Here is an 18,395-nt window from a genome sequence, read left to right as displayed (position 1 = left end):
AATGGCTGCAGGGCAAGAGCCTGCCCATCTTTAGCAGAGTTTTCATAGTATTCAGGAAAAGAAAAGGCAAGAGACTTGGACAGCAGTAGCTGTTGATGTATTGGACTTGCGGGCAAGTTTTGAACCCATAATTGAAATAGTCGCTTTGGTTGAGGTTGAGCTTCACTGTTAACTGAACAAGGGATCACCGACCCAAAACTGAAGAAAGAAGGTAGAGTAAAAGGTGCCAGCCGGGATGGAAACGGTTAGGTAGCCCGTGTGCCCTAGGAGGAGGGAATGGGTCTCCGGGAAAGCAGAGGGTGGCCTGTGCCGGAGAGCATCGCTGCGGCGGGGCAGAAGCGGGTCAGGCTCCCGCTTCTTCGGGGGCTCCTGACTTGCACCGGCTGCCTTGACTTTCTCCTTGCCGAAAGGAAGCGTTGCCGCTTTCCCCGAGGATGAGGCTGAACCTTCGCCTGGAATGCGGGAAGAGAAGGCAGCCTCCCTCTCCATGGGGAACCCCAGTTTTGCAGCCTCGTTTGTGCTCGGCGGCCGGAGCCTGGCGGCGTGTCTGACGTCACCACGCTAGGGCGGCTCCGGGCCCCCCGAGCTCCGCACCCGCTTCGTCAGCCCGCGTGCGCGCGTGGGAGAAAGCGGCGGCCCGCCGGAAACGCCCCTCGAGCGCCTGCCATGGCCGCCGCGCGGCGGGTGAGCGAGGCCGTTCCCAGCGCCGGCTCCCGAGGGGCGCGGGCGGGAAGGGCGGGGAGCCGCGCGGCTGCCTCGGGACGGGCCTGACGCTCCGCTTCTCTCCCCGCAGCGCCTGAAGGAGGCCGCCGTGGTCCTCGGGGGTGGCGGCCTGATCTTTGCCGCGCACCTGGTGGCGAGCGGCGATGAGCGCTTCTACCGCCAGTGGCTGATGCCGGGCCTGCAGCGCGTGGTGGGGCCCGAGACCGCCCACCGGCTGGCGGTGCGCCTGCTCGCCTTGGGCTTCGTGCCCCGGCCCGGCCCGGCCGACTCGGAGATCTTGGTACGGAGGGAGGCGGGGCTGGGGCCGCGGAGGGCGAGGGGCGGCAGGGCCTGAGCTTTTCTCCCGGGATTCCCCTTAGGAGGTCCGGGCTTTCGGGCGGCGGTTTCGGAACCCGCTGGGGCTGGCCGCTGGGTTTGACAAGCACGGGGAGGCGGTGGACGGGCTCTTCAAGATGGGCTTCGGCTTCGTGGAGGTGGGGAGCGTCACGCCGGAGCCCCAGGAAGGCAACGCCAAGCCGCGGGTCTTCCGGCTGCCCGAAGACCAAGCGATCATTAACAGGTGGGCGCTCCGGGCGTGGGGGCGTGGGTGTGGGCAGCGCTTCCGCTAGTCCGGCGGAGGAAAGGCCCCTGAAGCTCTTGTGCCCACACAGGTACGGGTTCAACAGCCAGGGCCACGCCGTGGTGGAGCGCAGACTCCGAGCCCGGCGAATCGCTCAGCACCGGCTCAGCAAAGGTGAGGCAGCGCTCGGGCCTTTGGGGCAACCCAGGGAGGGCCAAGTTTCCCCACCCCGACTGTTTGCTTATTCACATTATTTAACTACTCGTCTCCCTCAGGGAGGGATTGATGTACTAGAAAAGGCTGAAATAGAGAAGCAGCATTTAAAAATTAAAAGCTTAGAAAATAACAGAGTTGACGGGATCTTGGAGGCCTTCTGGTCCAACCTCTTGCTAAAGCAGAAGATCCTGTACCAGGGGCCCCCAACTGCTGGGTTGCAGTCCAATGCCGGCTGCGCACCATTGGAACCAGACTAGGCAAGCAAAGTGACTGGCTGAAGCTGCATTTGCACAAGTGGCAAGTGTGACAATTAACCCCCCGCCCCCCCTTGCTGCCAGTGGTTCACAGGGCTGGAAAGGTTGAGGGCTGCTTCCTAGACCATTTCAGACAAATGGCTATCCAATCTTTTCTTAAAAACCTCCGGTGATTAAACAATCACAACTTCTGGAGGCAAGGCATTCCACTGGTTAATTTTTCTCACTGTCAGGAAATTTCTTCTTACTCCCAGGTTTGTTTAGAAATTTGGAACTAAAAGGAGGCAAGGGCAATTACAATCTTCTGGAAATTAGTTTAAAAGGTGAAGGGAGAGCTCTCAGGGTACCAACCAGCTGCACAGGTGTGTGCTGCTCTGAGGTCTCCATGCAAGAGCACATGTTTTTACTTTTGGAAGGCCTGGAGAGTGGAGGTCTGTCTCATCTCCAGAAGGAGAATATTCCACAAGCGTGGCAGGGGCAACAGCAAAGAAGGTTCTCCTAGACCCCACCGGTTGGATTTCTTTGACAGGTCTACACCATAACTTCACTGCTGACCAGATGGGACAGGCTGAGGTAGTGGACATAAGTAGCCTCACCCCATGCCATGCAGGGCTTTATAAATTATAACCAACATCTTGAATTGGACCTGGAAGAAAGCTGGCACCCAGTGCAGCTTGTGGAGCAGAATTATTACATGCACGCTTTGGGGGTATCCAGAATTTCACTGATGGGAGCAGGAGAGGGGCTATTTGAGTAATGTTTGCATTCAGTAGGAGTGCTTTTGATTAATATTTCTGTTCTTTGAAGTAACAAGAATGTGATTTCTGATATAAACCAGAATTTGCTAAAGGCAAGATGTGTGCAAAGATTTGAACTCTAGTAACTTGTGAATTGATTATAATGTGGGAAACACACCTCCTGAATATGAAATTGACCATTAACAAGATCATACTGAATATTATGGGGTGCTGTAAAATGTTATATGGTACATATAAAGCTATTGAGCATGCTCGCAAGATCACAGACAAGTCAAATGATACTAACCAATAAAAGAATACATTCCAAACATATGTTTGAACTCTACACAGGTAGCCCTTGACTTATGACCACAATTGACTCCCAAATTTCTGTTGCTAAGTGAAATAGTTGAGTGAATTTTGCCTCATAACACTTTTTGCCACAGTTGTTTAGTGAATCACTGCAGTTAGTAAGCGAGTTAACACAGTTGTTAAGTGAATCCGGCTTCCCTATTGACTTTGCTTATAAGAAGGTCACAAAAGTTGATCGCATGACCCCAGAACACTGGGACTGTCATAAATATGAGCCAGTAGCCAAACATCTGAATTTTGATCTCATGACAGTGGGGATGCTGAAATGGTCATAAGTATGAAAAATGGTGATTAGTCACTTCTTTCCGTGCCATTGTAACTTTAAATTGTCATTACATGAACTGCTGTAAGTCGAGGATTACCTGTATAAAGTGATTTCCTACCTTTTTAAGGAGTCTCTCACTGTGTCCAAAGGGGTGTCTCCTTGTTTATACATAAATAAACACTAATCTATCTTTCCCACTCAGATCCTATCTGGGCAAGGGCACACTGGGTTAAGGAATCTTGCCAATGTTTACAACTAACGGCATAGCTACCTTTTACGTCAGCTGAAACTTCCATACAGTTTTTGAAGGGTAGCCCCATGTAGAGCACTTTGCAATAGAGCATGAATGACCGGAAAGCCTCCCTATTTCCCTATTTAGGAAAAGGTGTAACTGGCACACAACATAAAGTTGAGCAAAGGTCCTCCTGGCCATAGTTGCCACCTGCTCTTCCAGCAGGAACTGTAAATCCAAAAGGACCCCGGTTTATGCATGGGGTCTGTGTGGCGTAGTACAACCCCACCCAAAACCAAAGGTGATAAATTACTGGACAACAGAGACACGCCTCTGCCTTCAGGGCTACTGTTCCATGGTATTTTCTTTGGTTTTAGCGGGAATGCCCCTTGGCATAAATCTGGGCAAGAACAAGTGTTCTGTGGATGCAGCTGCCGACTACGTTGCAGGAGTTCGCGTGTTGGGTCCACTAGCTGATTATGTGGTGGTGAATGTTTCCAGCCCAAACACACCAGGATTGCGGGCTCTGCAGAGCAGAGCAGACTTGCACCTCCTACTTACCAAGGTAGGGTCCTGCCTTGGCCTTGAAATTTCTTCCTTCAAATCTGTTGGCGTGTTCTGTGCCCAGCAGACTGGCACACACTTTGAGGTGCTGTCCACTTGTACTCATTGAGTACTCTCGGAAAGAATGTCAGGCCCCAATTGGGGAATAAGGCCACCCATTGTTACTGAATGCCTGTTTCCCAGAGTGGCCATTTTTGCTGTCATCTGGTCTCCCATTAGCATTAGAAGCAGCTTCTTTGAGTACAGCTCCTCCTCCTCTCCTTCCCAAGAGCATCTCACCTTATTGTGAGCTCTCTGTGTGCTGGTCTTGTTCTGCCCATTGAAGAGATGGCCGAGGCCTGGAGCTTAAGTATCATCTTGTTTCTGGCAGGTTCTTGCTGAGCGGGATTCCCTCCCAGGTAAGCACAGACCGGCTGTGCTGGTGAAGATTGCACCAGACTTGACAAGCCAAGAGAAACTGGACATTGCCTGGATTGTGAGTGAGGTACTGAGCATTAGGGCAGGCCATCATTCCCTTCACGAGCCTCTGACTCAGGCAGCCTCTGCTCTGTTCTGTCTGCATGCTGCCGGTCAGTGGCATCTTCACCCCCAAGGATTGGAACTGGGAACCATCTAATTCTTCTTTTGGTCTCCTTTTCCAGCTGGGCATTGATGGATTGGTGGTAACTAATACTACCGTGAGCCGTCCTGAGAGCCTTCGTGGGGCTTCTTGCAATGAAGTGGGGGGACTAAGTGGAGCTCCCTTACGACAGCTCTCCACCCAGATGGTCAGCGACATGTATTCTCTCACCCAAGGTAATGAGATGAAAAGAGGCATGAGAGGCAGTGATACCAGTTTCCTTTTCTATAAATGCTTCCTTCTCTTAGGGCGAATACCAATCATTGGAGTGGGTGGAGTCTGCACTGGCCAGGATGCCTTGGAGAAAATACGGGCAGGGGCCTCCTTGGTCCAGATGTATACAGCCCTCACATACCACGGACCTCCTGTGGTGGGTACCATAAAGCAGGAGCTTGAGGCCCTGTTGAGGTAAGTGGAAAGCTATGTATCTTTTGGCCCATGGTTAGATCTAAAATATTAGACTCTGTCATTTGCTCCAAAACAATTAGATTTAAGCTGTTTTTGTTACTTCGAAATTAAGATTTTATCATGATTAAGGCAGCACACATTATTGCATCAGCATTCTTGTATAATATCTGAGAGGGAAAAACAGGCTATCTTCCTTCTACAACTGCTTCTCTTAGTAGACATTCCCTGTTTCTGTTTATCAGCATGCTAACACTTAATTTAGAAAAAAGGATGGATACCAAACAAGGAGAAACCAGGACTTAATAAATCTTTTATTAATTGATTTAAAAATTGCCCCTAAGGCCAGGTGAGCCCTAATGGCAGGGAAGGTTCATGTTCTGGAGCTCAACTCCTAGGAAACTCTGAAAAAGGCAAATCCCCCACCCCTCCTTTAGAAACTTCACTCAGTATTGGGATAATGAGTGCTGGAAAATTAACGATTGTACAATTGAGTCATTGGAGAGGAAGAGACTACTAGAGTAAGAAGTACGCACTGAGGAATATACATTGAAAGGAATTAGGGTCTTGAGAAAGCAGACCAAGCAGGTGTGGGATATTAACTAATTAAGGAAGTGAAGCTTGTGCAGCAAAGAAAAACATTTAGGGAAAGACAGTTTACCAAGAATTGATATTTTCCTTTTTATCCCCAAGAGACAGAAGAGTTCACATAATTTTATTTGCCTTGAGCAGAGAACAAGGATTCCAGAGTGTTCAAGATGCTGTGGGAGCGGATCACAGCCTTTGAGGATTCCTGGCCAAGGATTAGTGTAACAAAAGGGACCCAGGAGCTCCCTGGACCAGCAGCAAAAGAGGACATGTGTCACTGGACATCCACTGGCCACTTCCTGCCCTTCATTAGTGATGTTGGGGGGAATTTAGACCTTTTTTAAAAAAAGGCATGTAAGTGGGAAATAGATGTTTGTTATCATACATCCTCTCCTGGGGAAGCATAAAAGCTAAAGAAGCTCTCCTGATGTGATGAGACCGACGCAAGCAGTACCCCAGCACAAGAAGGTAAAGTCGGCGAGGAATATAGTATCAGTGTTCCCTTTGGTTGAATCTCAGTCTCTTTCCCCCATAAGGTTGGGAGGTCTGTACCATATTGAGTAGAGGAAACCAATTTTGTTATTCAGAAGTTGTTTTGGAGAAGGCACACAACAGTTTTTAAAAATAAAATATTACTGAGATTGTTTCCTCTGGAACTTACTTAATTTTGTTTTGAAACATGTCTCTAAGCCTATCTAGGGCAATACAACATGCTGAGTCCTTTAAAGAAAGTGTGCTTTGCACCAGGTAAACTGCTTCAAAAATTAATCAGTTAAGGGATTGGTAACAAAATATCTTAAATTTATTGGCTGCTCAAATCCAGTGTACTGGGTAGCATACAAAACTATAAAAATATCTAGTGTTGCTTTTGAAGCTCAGGTACTTGAGTGTCATGGAGCTGGGGAAAAAACATACTCCCTGAATTTGAGAAACAATATCTGAAAAATGGCTTTTTCAGCCTCCCAAAAAACTGCAAGTATTTCAAGCGAAGTGAAAAATACTTTATTAAAGGAAGGGATGTGTGTGTCAAGTCTTTACCTAGGGTGCAGAAATGATACATTCAGGGGTGGGCTTCAAAATTTTAGCAGTGGGTTCTCTGCCCGATTGCTGGATGGGCATGGCCATGGTGGGCGTGGCCTAGTCTGCCTCCTGTGCGGGGGGGTGGGTGGGTGCTTTTTGCCCTCCCTGGGCTCTGGAGGCGCTCTGGAAGTTGGAAACAAGCTGTTTCCGGCCTTCCTGAACTTCCGGGAGGCCCATTTTTCGCCCTCCCTGAGCCTCTGTGCGGGCTCTGCACTTACCTGCATCCAAAACGGGACACATGGGGACTCCTGGGTGGGGTGGGGTGGGGCAGGGTGGTCAGGGCCCGCCAGGAGTGGGATTTGGGGGTTCTTTGAACTGCAGAAACTTAGAGGATTTCCCGGACCACTGCAAACCCCCAGCAGCCTTTCAGTGTACATGATCCACCAGAAAGCAACAAATCCAAAGGCATTAAGATGGGAGAAAAGAGATGTTGAAATAGGTTGCATGTCCTCCTTTCCCACCTGGGTTTGCTTCTGTTAACACTTGCAACATTGAAGGCCTTCAGAATACAGCCCTATCGTCTGACTGTTGAAAAGGCTGGTTTTTACACATCAAAGGGAATGGATTTGGTTCAAAGGAAAAATGCGGTTTCCTACACTCCATAGATGGTGGTGGCAAAGGTGCCATGCTAAACTGCTAATGCAATATCAGCCTTTTTAATGTCTTAGTAACAAAGTCCCAAATCCCAGGAAATACTAGAAACATTTTAAATCAACAGGTAGCCTAGACTAAACTGCAAACGACACCAAACGCGCCATGAAACAGTGGCAAACAACGCCGGGTTGGGACTAAAGCCAGGTTTTCAAACGCTCCCAGGATTGCCGTCTTCCAGTAGCGCTAAACCGCGTCTAAAGTAAGAACGGCCTTTGGCTCCCGTCCAGTACGCCGAGGAGCCCGCAGAGTCTTCTAGGGGCCATTTGGGGAAGGGGCCCAAGAGATCCGCCTGGCTTTGTGCCCAAGACAAGGCCAAGGCTCCCTGCGCAGCAGCCCCGGCCAGGCGGGAGCGATGCCCGCATACGGGCAAAGCTTCATAGGTGAAACGCCGGCCAGCCCAGGAAGTTCAAAGGCGGCGGCTAGAACGGCCCTCCGTGGCTCTATGGCGGAAGGAGGGACAGAGGGAGGCCGCCGCGGGGCATTATGGGGCCGCCCGCGGCCCCGCTGCGTCCGGAAGAGAAAGCGTCGCGCAGGGGCCCATGGAGGAGCGCGCGGAGGAAGCGACGGAGGCCTCGCTGCACCGGCTGGCCGGGCTGGCGCCCGAGGGGCAGGTGGGGGGGCTGGTACTGGTCAAGCGCCGCAGCGCCGCCGAGGAGCAGCACGTCTTCAAGATCCCGGCGCCGCGCGCCTCTCTGCTGGGCCTCGACCTGCTGGCCGCCCAGAAGCGCCGCGAGCGGGAGGACCGGCCCGCCAAGAGGCCCCGCGGCGGGGCCGCCGAGGAGGGCGCGGACGAGCTGCCTCGGCAGCCGCTAGAGGAGCCGGGCGACGGGGCGGGGCGGGGCGGCCGGCGGCGCAGGGACAGGTGAGCGGGGCGGGCAACGGTCCGGCGGGGCTCCGGGTCCGCCCGACAGGCCGCCTGAGCCCCCCGTCACTCCCCGGCAGGCAGTACCGTTCGGCCCAGGAGGAGACGCCGTCTCACCCGGGGGGCGTCAGCGAGGGCTTTTGGGAGCGCAGCCGGCAGCGGGAGCGCGAGCGGCGGGAGCAGGGCGTCTTCGCCTCGTCCAAGGAGAAGGAGCGCCGGAGGGATCAGGAGCGCAAGCGCGACCGAGGTGAGCCCGAGACCGGCGCCGGCCCCGCGGGACCCTCCGCCCACGCCGCTCACCGGCCTTTCTCCGCAGACACCCGCGACCCCGGCCGACGCAGCGACCGCGCCGAGAAGGATGGTTCTTCGGAGAGGAGCAGGAGCGCCCCGAGGACCGAGCCGGAGAGCCCGCGGCAGCCGCCCAAAGGTGCTTGGCGCTGGGAACCCGCCTGGCGGGGGGACGGGGCGCGCGGCGGCTTTGCCCCTCGCCTCACGGGCTTGCTAACTCACTCCTTACTCCTTCCCGGTGCTCAGATGCAGCCACACCGTCGCACTCCAGCTGGGAGGAGGAAGACAGTGGTTACAGCGGGTCCCGGCGCTCCCAGTGGGAGTCTCCCTCCCCGGCTCCCTCCTGCCGGGACTCCGAGCGGAGCCACCGGAGCCCTGCTCAACCTCGGGAGAGTGAGAGGCGGGGGGACCGCGAACGGTACGGCGGGGCCAAAGACTCGTGGGTGGATGGCGCTGCGCTGGTGGCCTGAGCCAGGCCTGGCCTGGTTGGGGCAGCGGGAGTTGAGAGAGAGAGCTTTGCCCTTTGCAGGTCCAACAGGAGCAGGTGTCCTGAGGAGACGCCTTTGCCCACGCCTACGTATAAATACAACGAGTGGGCTGACAACCGAAGGCACTTGGGTGGGCCGCCTTGGCTCTCCAGAGGCAGGGGTAAGCTAAAGATTGTGGAGTGGGGAGAGACCCGGGCTTGCTTTAAACCAAGGTAGAGTTGGCCTCTCACGAGATCTGTTTCCAGGGAGATGTGAGGACGGGGAAGACGGCATTGCGTTTGAGACGGAGGAAGAACGGCAGCAATGGGAGGACGATCAGCGGGTGAGTTGGCAGCTTTAATTCCTGGGGTGGTTGCCTATTTGAGCCAGAATAGCTGAAAGGGAAGAAACGGAGCAAAAAATCTTCAGGAGGAGACCGAAGCAAACCGCCTGTAAACAGACTCAGGTGGCTGGCGCTGCTTTTCACTTTCTTAAGTGCAGGCTGTAGGAGTTTCATCTCTGGGTGTGAGGTGAGATTGGTTCCAGCTGGCCAACCCTTAGGAAGAAACCTCTCCTTGGGGCTTGGAGATCCCTTTTTGCCTCTTACAGTGAAATGGCAGCAGTGTGTGTGTGTGTGTGTGTGTGTGTGTGTGTAAATGTAAGGAAATTTCCAATTGTTTGTAGTGTTGAGGAAAGGGCTGCTTTAGCAGCGGGGGTGGGGCTATTGTGTTCCTGCTATGAACAGCGCAGCAGAATTTTTATCTGGGGAGACTTTAAAACCATTTTTGCCTCTACTCAGCAAGCTGACCGGGACTGGTATATGATGGACGAGGGCTATGATGAGTTCCACAACCCTCTGGCTGCCTCCTCAGAGGAGTACGTGAGGAAGCGCGAGCAGCACCTGCAGAGGCAAAAGCAGACACGCATCTCAGCTCAGCGCAGGCAGATCAATGAGGTTGGACAAGGCAGGGCAGGGGCATCCTGGTGCTCGGGTGTGACCCAGAAGCAGTGGGCCCCTCTTCTCTGCTATTGGTGGGAGCCCCCCAAGGCCTGCTTGGCCTGGAAGCGGGGGCTACTGCCTGATTTAACCTTCTGTTCGGCAGGATAACGAGCGCTGGGAGACCAACCGCATGCTGACAAGTGGTGTGGTACATCGGCTGGAGGTGGAGGAGGACTTTGAGGAGGATAATGCTGCCAGGGTGCATCTCCTAGTGCACAACCTCGTACCTCCTTTTCTTGATGGGCGCATTGTTTTCACCAAGCAGGTCAGGTGAGGTGGTGCTGGGGAGGGGGGGGAAGTACTGGTGGACCTTTGCTGCCTTGAAATTATCCCTTTTTTTACTCTTTCCAGCCTGAGCCTGTCATCCCTGTCAAAGATGCCACCTCCGACCTGGCTATCATTGCCCGCAAAGGCAGCCTGTTGGTTCGGAAGCATCGGGAGCAAAAGGAGCGCAAGAAGGTGCTGGCTGAGTCACTTGCTGTGTTGGGTGCAAGTGGGTCCCCATCTCCTTTGTGGAGAGCTGGTTTGGCTTAGCGGTGAAGGTCACAGGCTGGAAAGCAGGAGAGCATGAGTTCAAGTCCAGACTTAGGGACAGCCTCTCAGCCCACCTCACTCCACAAAGGGTTGTTGTGGGGTAAATAAAAGGAGGAAGGTGCAGTAGATATTTTTAGCGCCTTGAGTTATTTGTAAAAATAATAAAGGTGAATTTAAGCAAAATAATAAGCACAATAAATAATACAATATCCCCTGAACCATTAACAGTAGAGAAGGCAGGTGCAGCTTTCGAGTGGGTTGTAGTACCTATTAAAGCAGGGGAGCAGCTACAGTTGTGTAAGCTGAAGCAAGAGGAGGGTGGCATTGAATGATGAATCCCTGATCTGGAGAGAAATGAGTACCATCCTCCAGGAGGGGTAGCACTTTCCCCAAAGGAGCAGGTTTTCTGGACTCATTGTTACTGGCGGAAGCAGGAGCGTCAGGCACCTTTGCTCAGCTTCAGCTGGCTGCCAGCCAAAGCCTCCTTTGGGGAAGGAAGTCTAGGCTCTTGTCACCTTCCAGGGAGATTAATGCATTGCCCAAGGGGCAGCCTCTGAAGGTGACGCACTTTCTGTGATTGGGTTGCAGCAGAGAAGAGCTGCGGTTTGTGCATTGCATCTAAGTTACCAGTGCAGCATTCTTTATGGGAAGCTTTTGAGGTATCATTTGAGAGATGCTTGTTTGGTTTTCCTGGTCCCATCTTGTTCAGCAGCCAGGCAGCTGTGGGGCCACTTGTTTCAAATTGATCCTACGCAGCTTCCTCATCTCAGTGGTAATGTGGTGGGATCTTTCTCTTAGGGCAGCGGTGTTAAACTTGTGGCCCTCGGGCCAGATGCGTCATGCACTGGCCATGCCCACCCCTGTTTTAGCAAAGGAGAAAAAGTTGTGATGTGTCATCACCCCGTCTTAGGGGATTTAAGAAACGGCAAGAAAGGAGTATTTCTTCTCTAATAGCACCCAATAGCACCCACACACCTGACCTTTAGCCTTGAGAACAGAACTGTGGTTTGGAAGGGCATTTTGGGGCCTGTGTCTGTTGAGGGACAGCTCATTTCATTGGCTTTGATCTATAGTCGGTGCAGCTACATTCACTTGATTTCTTGTTTGGTGAGAGATTTCTACCACTGCAGGTGTTCTTGTTACTAGGCTTATGATTTTGCAGAACTGCACCAAAACAGGCGTAACTGCTTGATGTTGCTTTTGTAGGCCCAGCACAGGCACTGGGAGCTGGCAGGTACAAAACTTGGGAACATAATGGGTATAAAGAAGGAGGAGGAGGAATCAGGGCAAGTCCTGGCCGAAGATGGCACGGTGGATTACAGGTAGGACGGAGGTCACTTGTAAAGGCCTGGGTGGGGAGGGGAGTGACCTGACGAGGGATGAAGTGCTCTGAACTCTCTGCTTGCAGGACAGAACAGAAATTTGCTGGACACGTGAAAGAGAAGAGTGAGGCAAGCAGCGAGTTTGCCAAGAAAAAGTCGATTGTGGAGCAGAGGCAGTACTTGCCCATCTTTGCTGTTCAGCAAGAGCTTTTGACAGTTGTCAGGTCTGCATGCCCTTCCTCCCTCCCTCCTCCAGCCTTCACCAAGATTTCTCTTGGAACAGACAATGGGATGGGACGGCAGCTGTCTTACTGAAGCCAGTGTAACGCTGTCGAGAATCCAGTAGATTCTGGCATAGGCCCTGGCAAATAAAACGATGCAGAATGCCTGTATTAAACAGTGTGTGGAATGTTGAGGCATTTTGCAAATTGAAAAATCCAGGAGGGTGTGGAGGGTGTTTATGCTGTATCATTGCAGCCAGTGACTGCTTGCTGCCTCCTCCTGACAGAGATAACAGTATTGTGATTGTGGTGGGAGAGACGGGCAGTGGCAAAACAACACAGTTGACACAGTACCTACATGAGGACGGCTACACAGACTATGGCATGATTGGCTGCACACAACCACGCCGAGTGGCGGCCATGTCTGTGGCCAAACGCGTTAGTGAAGAGATGGACGTGGCCCTTGGGGAGGAGGTAAGTGCTGCAAGCTGTGGGGCATCTGGCCGAGACTGTGGGTCAGCTTCCTTCACTCGGAGGCCGGCCAAGGGCTGTGGGGGTTGGGCCATTTCTGGCCTGCTTGGTGAGTTCCACCTGTGGACCTTGTACCTGGGCCAGGTGGGCTACGCCATCCGCTTTGAGGACTGCACTTCAGAGAGCACCGTGATTAAGTACATGACGGACGGGATCTTGCTTCGGGAGTCTCTGCGTGAGGCTGATCTTGACCACTACAGCGCCATCATCATGGACGAGGCTCATGAACGTTCGCTCAACACGGATGTGCTGTTCGGCCTCCTACGAGAAGTAGGTGCCTGGTGGGCTTTGCCTGGGGTTTCTGGCAGGGTTCCTGTAGTGGAGGAAACAAAAGAACACGTCCCAGTCCCCAGGCTCATTCGCCTCTTCCATGATCAACACAACCTAAATCTGCTGTGTGTGTGTGTGCGCAGAGTATCGAAGAGTAGATAGGAGGTGGGGCTAGGATTAGAAGGACTCAGGTTGAAATTGACCCTTAGTAGGTAAAGGAAAATTACCAGCCCCACAGAAGGGGTGGGGGGCTGAGTATGGCCAGCTGATTGGTGGTGGTGGTGGTGGCGGACTATCTGGCTGTTGTGAGCAAGCAGCCGCAGCTTTTCTTCCTCTTGGGGGTGGTGGGCGGAAGCACTGGGGCACAGAAGCCGGCCACCTGATCCTGCATTGCCCACAACTGCCTGAACTGCCCACGTTGCATCTTTCCAGTTGCACATCTGAAGCCCCCTTTGATTTTATCCTAAGAGGGCCAACTTCTTGTTGAAAAAGCTGCCAATGTGGAGCATCCATTTTGAGGACTGAGGGATAAAGAGCTCCTTGCTTGTATTTTAATGAAAGTGGCCCTGGGCCTACTCTGGTCCTTCACCTGCTTAAGCTGTAATTGCCAATCTCCTACAGCCTTTAGCCATTCAGCAGGTATGCACAGCATTGCAGCAGGTGGGCAACCCAGAGCCCTCTAGAGATGCTGTTCCTTCAGAGCAGACCAGAGGAGCTTACTCTTTTATTGTAAGGTTACATTAACACAGTCTTGAGTGTCTTTGCAGCTGGTGAACTCAGGGAGGGTCCCTTCTGAACCCCTTGTTCCAGCCCCTGTACAGCTGGGGGTGAGGCTTCTTCCCTTTCCATTCCCATAGGCCGCATCTTTTCTTTATATCAACGGGCTTATTTGAAGCAAGTTTTGAGGGTTGCTTCTTAAATATAGTATGGTACGGAGCAGGGGCTTGGACTAGAAGACCTCCAAGGTCCCTGCTGAATAGGTGTTTGTCCTTGTTTAGGTCTTTCTCCATCAGGGTGTTTTAGTACAATCTTCAGAATAATTCTTTGCTCCACAAACGACTAGGAACTCCTCCTAAAGTCCAACCAGCCTCTCTGAAGTGCTGCTGGGTCAGGTTTAGTGGTGAGCACAATTGGTTAAAAGTTCAATGGCTGCCCATTTCAACATTTTATTATATTGAGGGTTGCGAAAATGCAGCTGAGCAGAAGCAACCTCTTACATAAGTAGCCGTGATGGGCATTTTCTTTAGTTAGGAAATGGAAGTGGGGAATCCCTGGAGAAGCAAATGCTTTCACTCTGAAACTTTCATTGGGCAAAAGGAAAAAAAAGACGCAAAATGAGCAAAGGGGGTCATTTGGGATTTTCATATCATTCTTTGACAACAATCCTGTCCTTTCATAGGTAGTAGCCCGGCGCTCAGATCTCAAGCTGATTGTTACCTCGGCCACCATGGATGCAGAGAAGTTTGCGTCTTTCTTTGGAAATGTGCCCATCTTCCACATTCCAGGCCGCACATTTCCTGTTGACGTTCTCTTTAGCAAGGTATGGGGTAAGCAGAAGCTTAGACCAGGCCATCCAGGTGACATCTGGATGGGTGTGTCAGACTCCTTTTTGCTCTTTCAGACTCCACAAGAAGACTATGTGGAGGCAGCAGTGAAGCAGGCCCTGCAGGTCCACCTTTCCAGTGCCCCTGGAGATATCCTCATTTTCATGCCAGGCCAGGAGGACATTGAGGTGAGTCCATCTGTGGGAGTGTTTTAAGATCCTAGTCAGCCCCCTAATGCACATGTTTGGCTCACCTCATCTTGCAGGTTACATCTGAGCAGATTGTGGAACATCTGGAAGAGCTGGAAAACGCTCCTGCTCTGGCTGTGCTACCGATCTACTCTCAGCTACCTTCAGATTTGCAGGCCAAGATCTTCCAGAAGGTATAGCCTGCTGCCTTTCCACTAGTGACAATCTTGGATTTACTTGGCAATGGTAACAGGAAGCTTGAAGCTTCTATCGTGGCTTCGCCCAAGCTCAAGATGAGTAGAATAGTTGGCAAGCAACCCAAGAGTCCTGGAAGTAGAAAGTAGCCTTCTCAGGAGCTGTGGATACAGGCCATTTCAGTCAAAGGGGTTGCTAATTCAAGCCTTTATAGGACTTCTGAAAGCAAAGATGCTGGAATCAAAAGCCACCACCTCAGCCCTTTCCTTGGGGGAAGCTGAGCATTTCGGTTGATGATGGATTGATAGCTGCATCTTGAAATTTGGATTCTTGGCAGGCACCAGATGGAGTCAGGAAGTGTATTGTGGCCACCAATATAGCAGAAACCTCGTTAACAGTTGATGGGATCATGTTTGTGATCGACTCTGGATACTGTAAGCTGAAGGTAAGGAAGCTTGCTTAGGAAAAGAATAAGGTCCTAGGTATGAAGCTCCGACTTACCCTACTTGTTACGTCTCAGGTCTTCAACCCACGGATTGGCATGGATGCCTTGCAGATCTATCCAATCAGCCAGGCTAACGCAAATCAGCGCTCTGGCCGAGCTGGAAGGACAGGCCCAGGTCAGTGTTTCAGGTAGGAGTTGTACGTATCCAAGGGTTCTCCTTGCAGTGAGTGGGCACTGCAGCTGCCAGATCTCCCGCTGTGGCCAAGGCTGCTTCACTGAGGTGGTTGCTCTCTTTTCCGAGCAGACTCTACACCCAGAGTGCCTACAAGAATGAACTGCTGACCACCACTGTCCCTGAGATCCAGCGTACAAATCTGGCCAATGTAGTCCTGCTTCTCAAGTCTTTAGGGGTCCAGGACCTGCTACAGTTCCACTTTATGGATCCCCCTCCAGAAGACAACATGCTCAACTCAATGTACCAGCTGTGGATTCTTGGGGCGCTTGATAACACAGGTTGGGTTGGAACGACCCTTTTCACGTATGTGGGGGACTTGTGCTTCTAAGGGGGTGGGGTGGGGGGCTTGACTCAGAAGATCATTGTCCCTCCAGGTGGTCTGACATCGACTGGACGTCTGATGGTGGAGTTTCCCCTCGATCCAGCCCTCTCCAAGATGCTGATCGTTTCTTGTGACATGGGCTGCAGTTCTGAGATCCTGCTGATTGTCTCTATGCTCTCCGTTCCAGCCATTTTTTACCGGCCAAAGGTGGGTCAGGGATTCTTTTGGTCTTTGCTCTCAGGAATGGACTTCCTGGTCTGTCACGTTTCTTTCTGCCGTCTCTCTGCAGGGTCGGGAGGAAGAAAGCGACCAGGTGCGAGAGAAGTTTGCTGTTCCCGAGAGCGACCACTTGACTTACCTGAATGTTTATCTGCAGTGGAAAAATAACAGTTATTCAACACTCTGGTGCAATGAGCACTTCATTCATGCCAAGGCCATGCGCAAGGTGGGTGTTGGGGCCGGCCCAAGAGTCTCCAGGTGCAGAGTGACCGTGAATGGAGCTGAACCTGCTCTGGCTCTTGCCTTCCAGGTGCGCGAAGTGCGAGCGCAGCTGAAGGACATCATGGTGCAGCAACACATGAGCCTGGCTTCCTGCGGCACCGACTGGGACGTGGTTCGCAAATGCATCTGTGCTGCTTACTTTCACCAGGCTGCAAAACTTAAGGTGAGGGATTCTTGGCTCCCTGCGTGGCTCCCTTGCTTCTGTCGGTTGCAGAGCAGGGCCTTTTGTGTAGCGGCCTGCTCCTCCATCTATTGTGTATTTGGAGTAGCGGCTTTAACCTCCACCCCATCATAAGGCTGCCTTGCAACTTGCTGAGCTCATTCTCCTTCTCATCCTCCTCAGCCAGATTCACTTCCTTGTGAGCCTCAGGAGATGCAGGCCAGGTCTGGATTCTGCCCAGCATGAGCACCAAGGAAGCTCCAATTAATTAATTAGTCGATCAATCAAATTTATATACATTGGAAGTGACTCTTGGTAGCAGAAAAAAATAAACCACAATGTAAAAAAATTGTTACAAATTATAAAAATATAAACATTCATCATTAAGAATCAAACTACACACACACGGAGCGCAACCAAGCCGCTTTAGAAAGGGTCTGAGTTTCTTGAGACCCAGGTCTGATGACACAACCAGGTTTTGAGGGCATCCCTGTATATCAACAGGCATAGAACTAACTTGAGGGATGCTGGGGGTGGGGAGAATGCTGCATAAAGTGGGCACCGTGGCAGAGAAGGCCTCACTCCTGGGACCCTTCACAGATGGACCCTATGGCCCTCTCTGCCAGGTGGTCCCTCGGGTAACCTGGACCCAGTCCATGAAGGAATGTTCTGGAACGCCATATTCCAAACCCCACGGATCCCGTCTCAACACGGAGGATTAATTACAGATTTTCCACGTGCCCCCCCACCCCCCTCCTTTCCCCTGGTGTCTGCTGGCTGTTGTTCTGGTGGACTTCCTAAAGCAGTTGGGAAGCCTGTGGGGGAACTGGGGCCAGGCAACACTGACCTTCCTGCTCTGCTGCAGGGCATCGGGGAATACGTCAACATCCGCACAGGGATGCGCTGCCACTTGCACCCCACCAGCTCGCTTTTTGGGATGGGCTACACCCCCGACTATATCGTCTACCATGAACTGGTGATGACCACCAAGGTGAGCGGATGCTCTGGAGAAGGGGGCCTGCAGCTGATGATGCTGGCAAGTGTGGGCAGATCCGTTCTTCTCCATTACCGGCTCCCTCCCCTCTGCCTTTACCCTGCAGGAGTACATGCAGTGCGTCACAGCTGTGGACGGGGAATGGCTGGCTGAATTGGGGCCCATGTTCTACAGTATCAAGCATGCTGGCAAGTCTCGTCAGGTAAGAATGAACTGCTGGGGGTGGGGGGTCATCTAGTGGCTCCGAAATAAAGCCAGCCGGCTCTGATTTCAGCAAGCTTCGGATCTTGCTTGGAAATACTTCAATGCTGCTGCTCTTAACCAAGATACAGACATCAAATCTGTGTAGCAGTGTTTGGGTTGGGCCACATTTCATAGTCAAGCAAGATGGAAGAAGATGGATGAAATCTCGCATGGCTGCTTGCTGTGTTCCAGGAGAGCCGGCGGAGAGCCAAGGAAGAAGCCTCTGCCATGGAAGAAGAGATGGCTCTGGCGGAAGAGCAGCTCCGTGCTCGCAGAGAAGAACAGGAGCGTTGTAACCCGATGGGCAGCGTCAGGTATGACCTGGTGGCCTCCTCTTCCAGAGGAGAAGTCCTGAGCCTGGCATAGTCTGCTCTCTTCAGTCTTTCGTTTGTGCCCCTTTTTGCAGGTCCACAAAGATTTATACACCAGGGCGCAAGGAGCAAGGCCAGCTTGCCACACCTCGCCATACCCCAGCTCGCTTTGGCCTCTAGCCATGGACATCTCTGCATTATATATAGCTTTGCGCTGTCTCTGCTGCCGAGATCAGGATATCATTTTATTGTTTATATAAACAGTGTTGCTCCTGGACTGTTTTGGTGGCTGTTGGGTCTTTTTTTCAAGCAAGGGTGGCGCTCTGCTAGAAGTGGTACATCATGATAGCAGCTACGGATGGGACACTGAGACAAGTTTTCTCAATAGCAAAGCCTGGTCGGCAGGAAGGGATCACTGCTGGCTGCAGACCGGCTCTTCTGGACACGGTTTATCATCAGAGCTGCCTCTCTGGCTGTGGCCCCTGGAAAGGTGG

The 18,395-nt window shown here is 52.2% G+C and overlaps 2 protein-coding genes across 3 annotated transcripts; both read left to right on the top strand.

Moving 5' to 3' along the window:
- Positions 1-288: 288 nt before the first annotated feature.
- DHODH (dihydroorotate dehydrogenase (quinone)) lies at positions 289-6,180 on the top strand. Its single transcript, XM_026719819.2, has 9 exons — positions 289-684; positions 794-1,003; positions 1,083-1,282; positions 1,374-1,456; positions 3,736-3,923; positions 4,293-4,406; positions 4,564-4,717; positions 4,790-4,949; positions 5,679-6,180. The coding sequence occupies exons 1-9, from the start codon at positions 667-669 to the stop codon at positions 5,731-5,733; spliced, it is 1,182 nt and encodes a 393-aa protein (XP_026575604.1). The 5' UTR covers positions 289-666; the 3' UTR covers positions 5,734-6,180.
- Positions 6,181-7,740: 1,560 nt separating this feature from the next.
- On the top strand, positions 7,741-18,183 carry DHX38 (DEAH-box helicase 38). Of its 2 annotated transcripts, XM_087940768.1 has the most exons (26): positions 7,741-8,130; positions 8,211-8,377; positions 8,447-8,557; positions 8,665-8,836; positions 8,948-9,066; positions 9,152-9,228; positions 9,685-9,840; positions 9,989-10,150; positions 10,237-10,344; positions 11,626-11,741; positions 11,828-11,965; positions 12,250-12,436; positions 12,578-12,767; positions 14,167-14,303; positions 14,385-14,495; positions 14,573-14,689; positions 15,028-15,135; positions 15,211-15,323; positions 15,440-15,648; positions 15,745-15,899; positions 15,982-16,137; positions 16,222-16,356; positions 17,219-17,344; positions 17,454-17,549; positions 17,783-17,904; positions 17,997-18,183. In XM_087940768.1, the coding sequence occupies exons 1-26, from the start codon at positions 7,808-7,810 to the stop codon at positions 18,079-18,081; spliced, it is 3,696 nt and encodes a 1,231-aa protein (XP_087796894.1). In that variant the 5' UTR covers positions 7,741-7,807; the 3' UTR covers positions 18,082-18,183. The 2 variants fall into 2 exon arrangements, with proteins under 2 accessions (XP_087796894.1, XP_087796893.1); XM_087940767.1 differs by having other exon boundaries at positions 7,759-8,130; positions 8,211-8,557.
- The last annotated feature ends 212 nt before the right edge of the window (positions 18,184-18,395 follow it).

This window comes from Pseudonaja textilis, chromosome 11 (assembly GCF_049901715.1).
Source record: "Pseudonaja textilis isolate UNSWEBS1 chromosome 11, rPseTex1.2, whole genome shotgun sequence".
In the NCBI taxonomy this organism is placed as follows: Eukaryota; Metazoa; Chordata; class Lepidosauria; order Squamata; family Elapidae; genus Pseudonaja; species Pseudonaja textilis.
The sequence above is the reverse complement of the archived record's forward strand: the minus strand, read 5'-3'. Positions and strand labels throughout refer to the sequence as shown.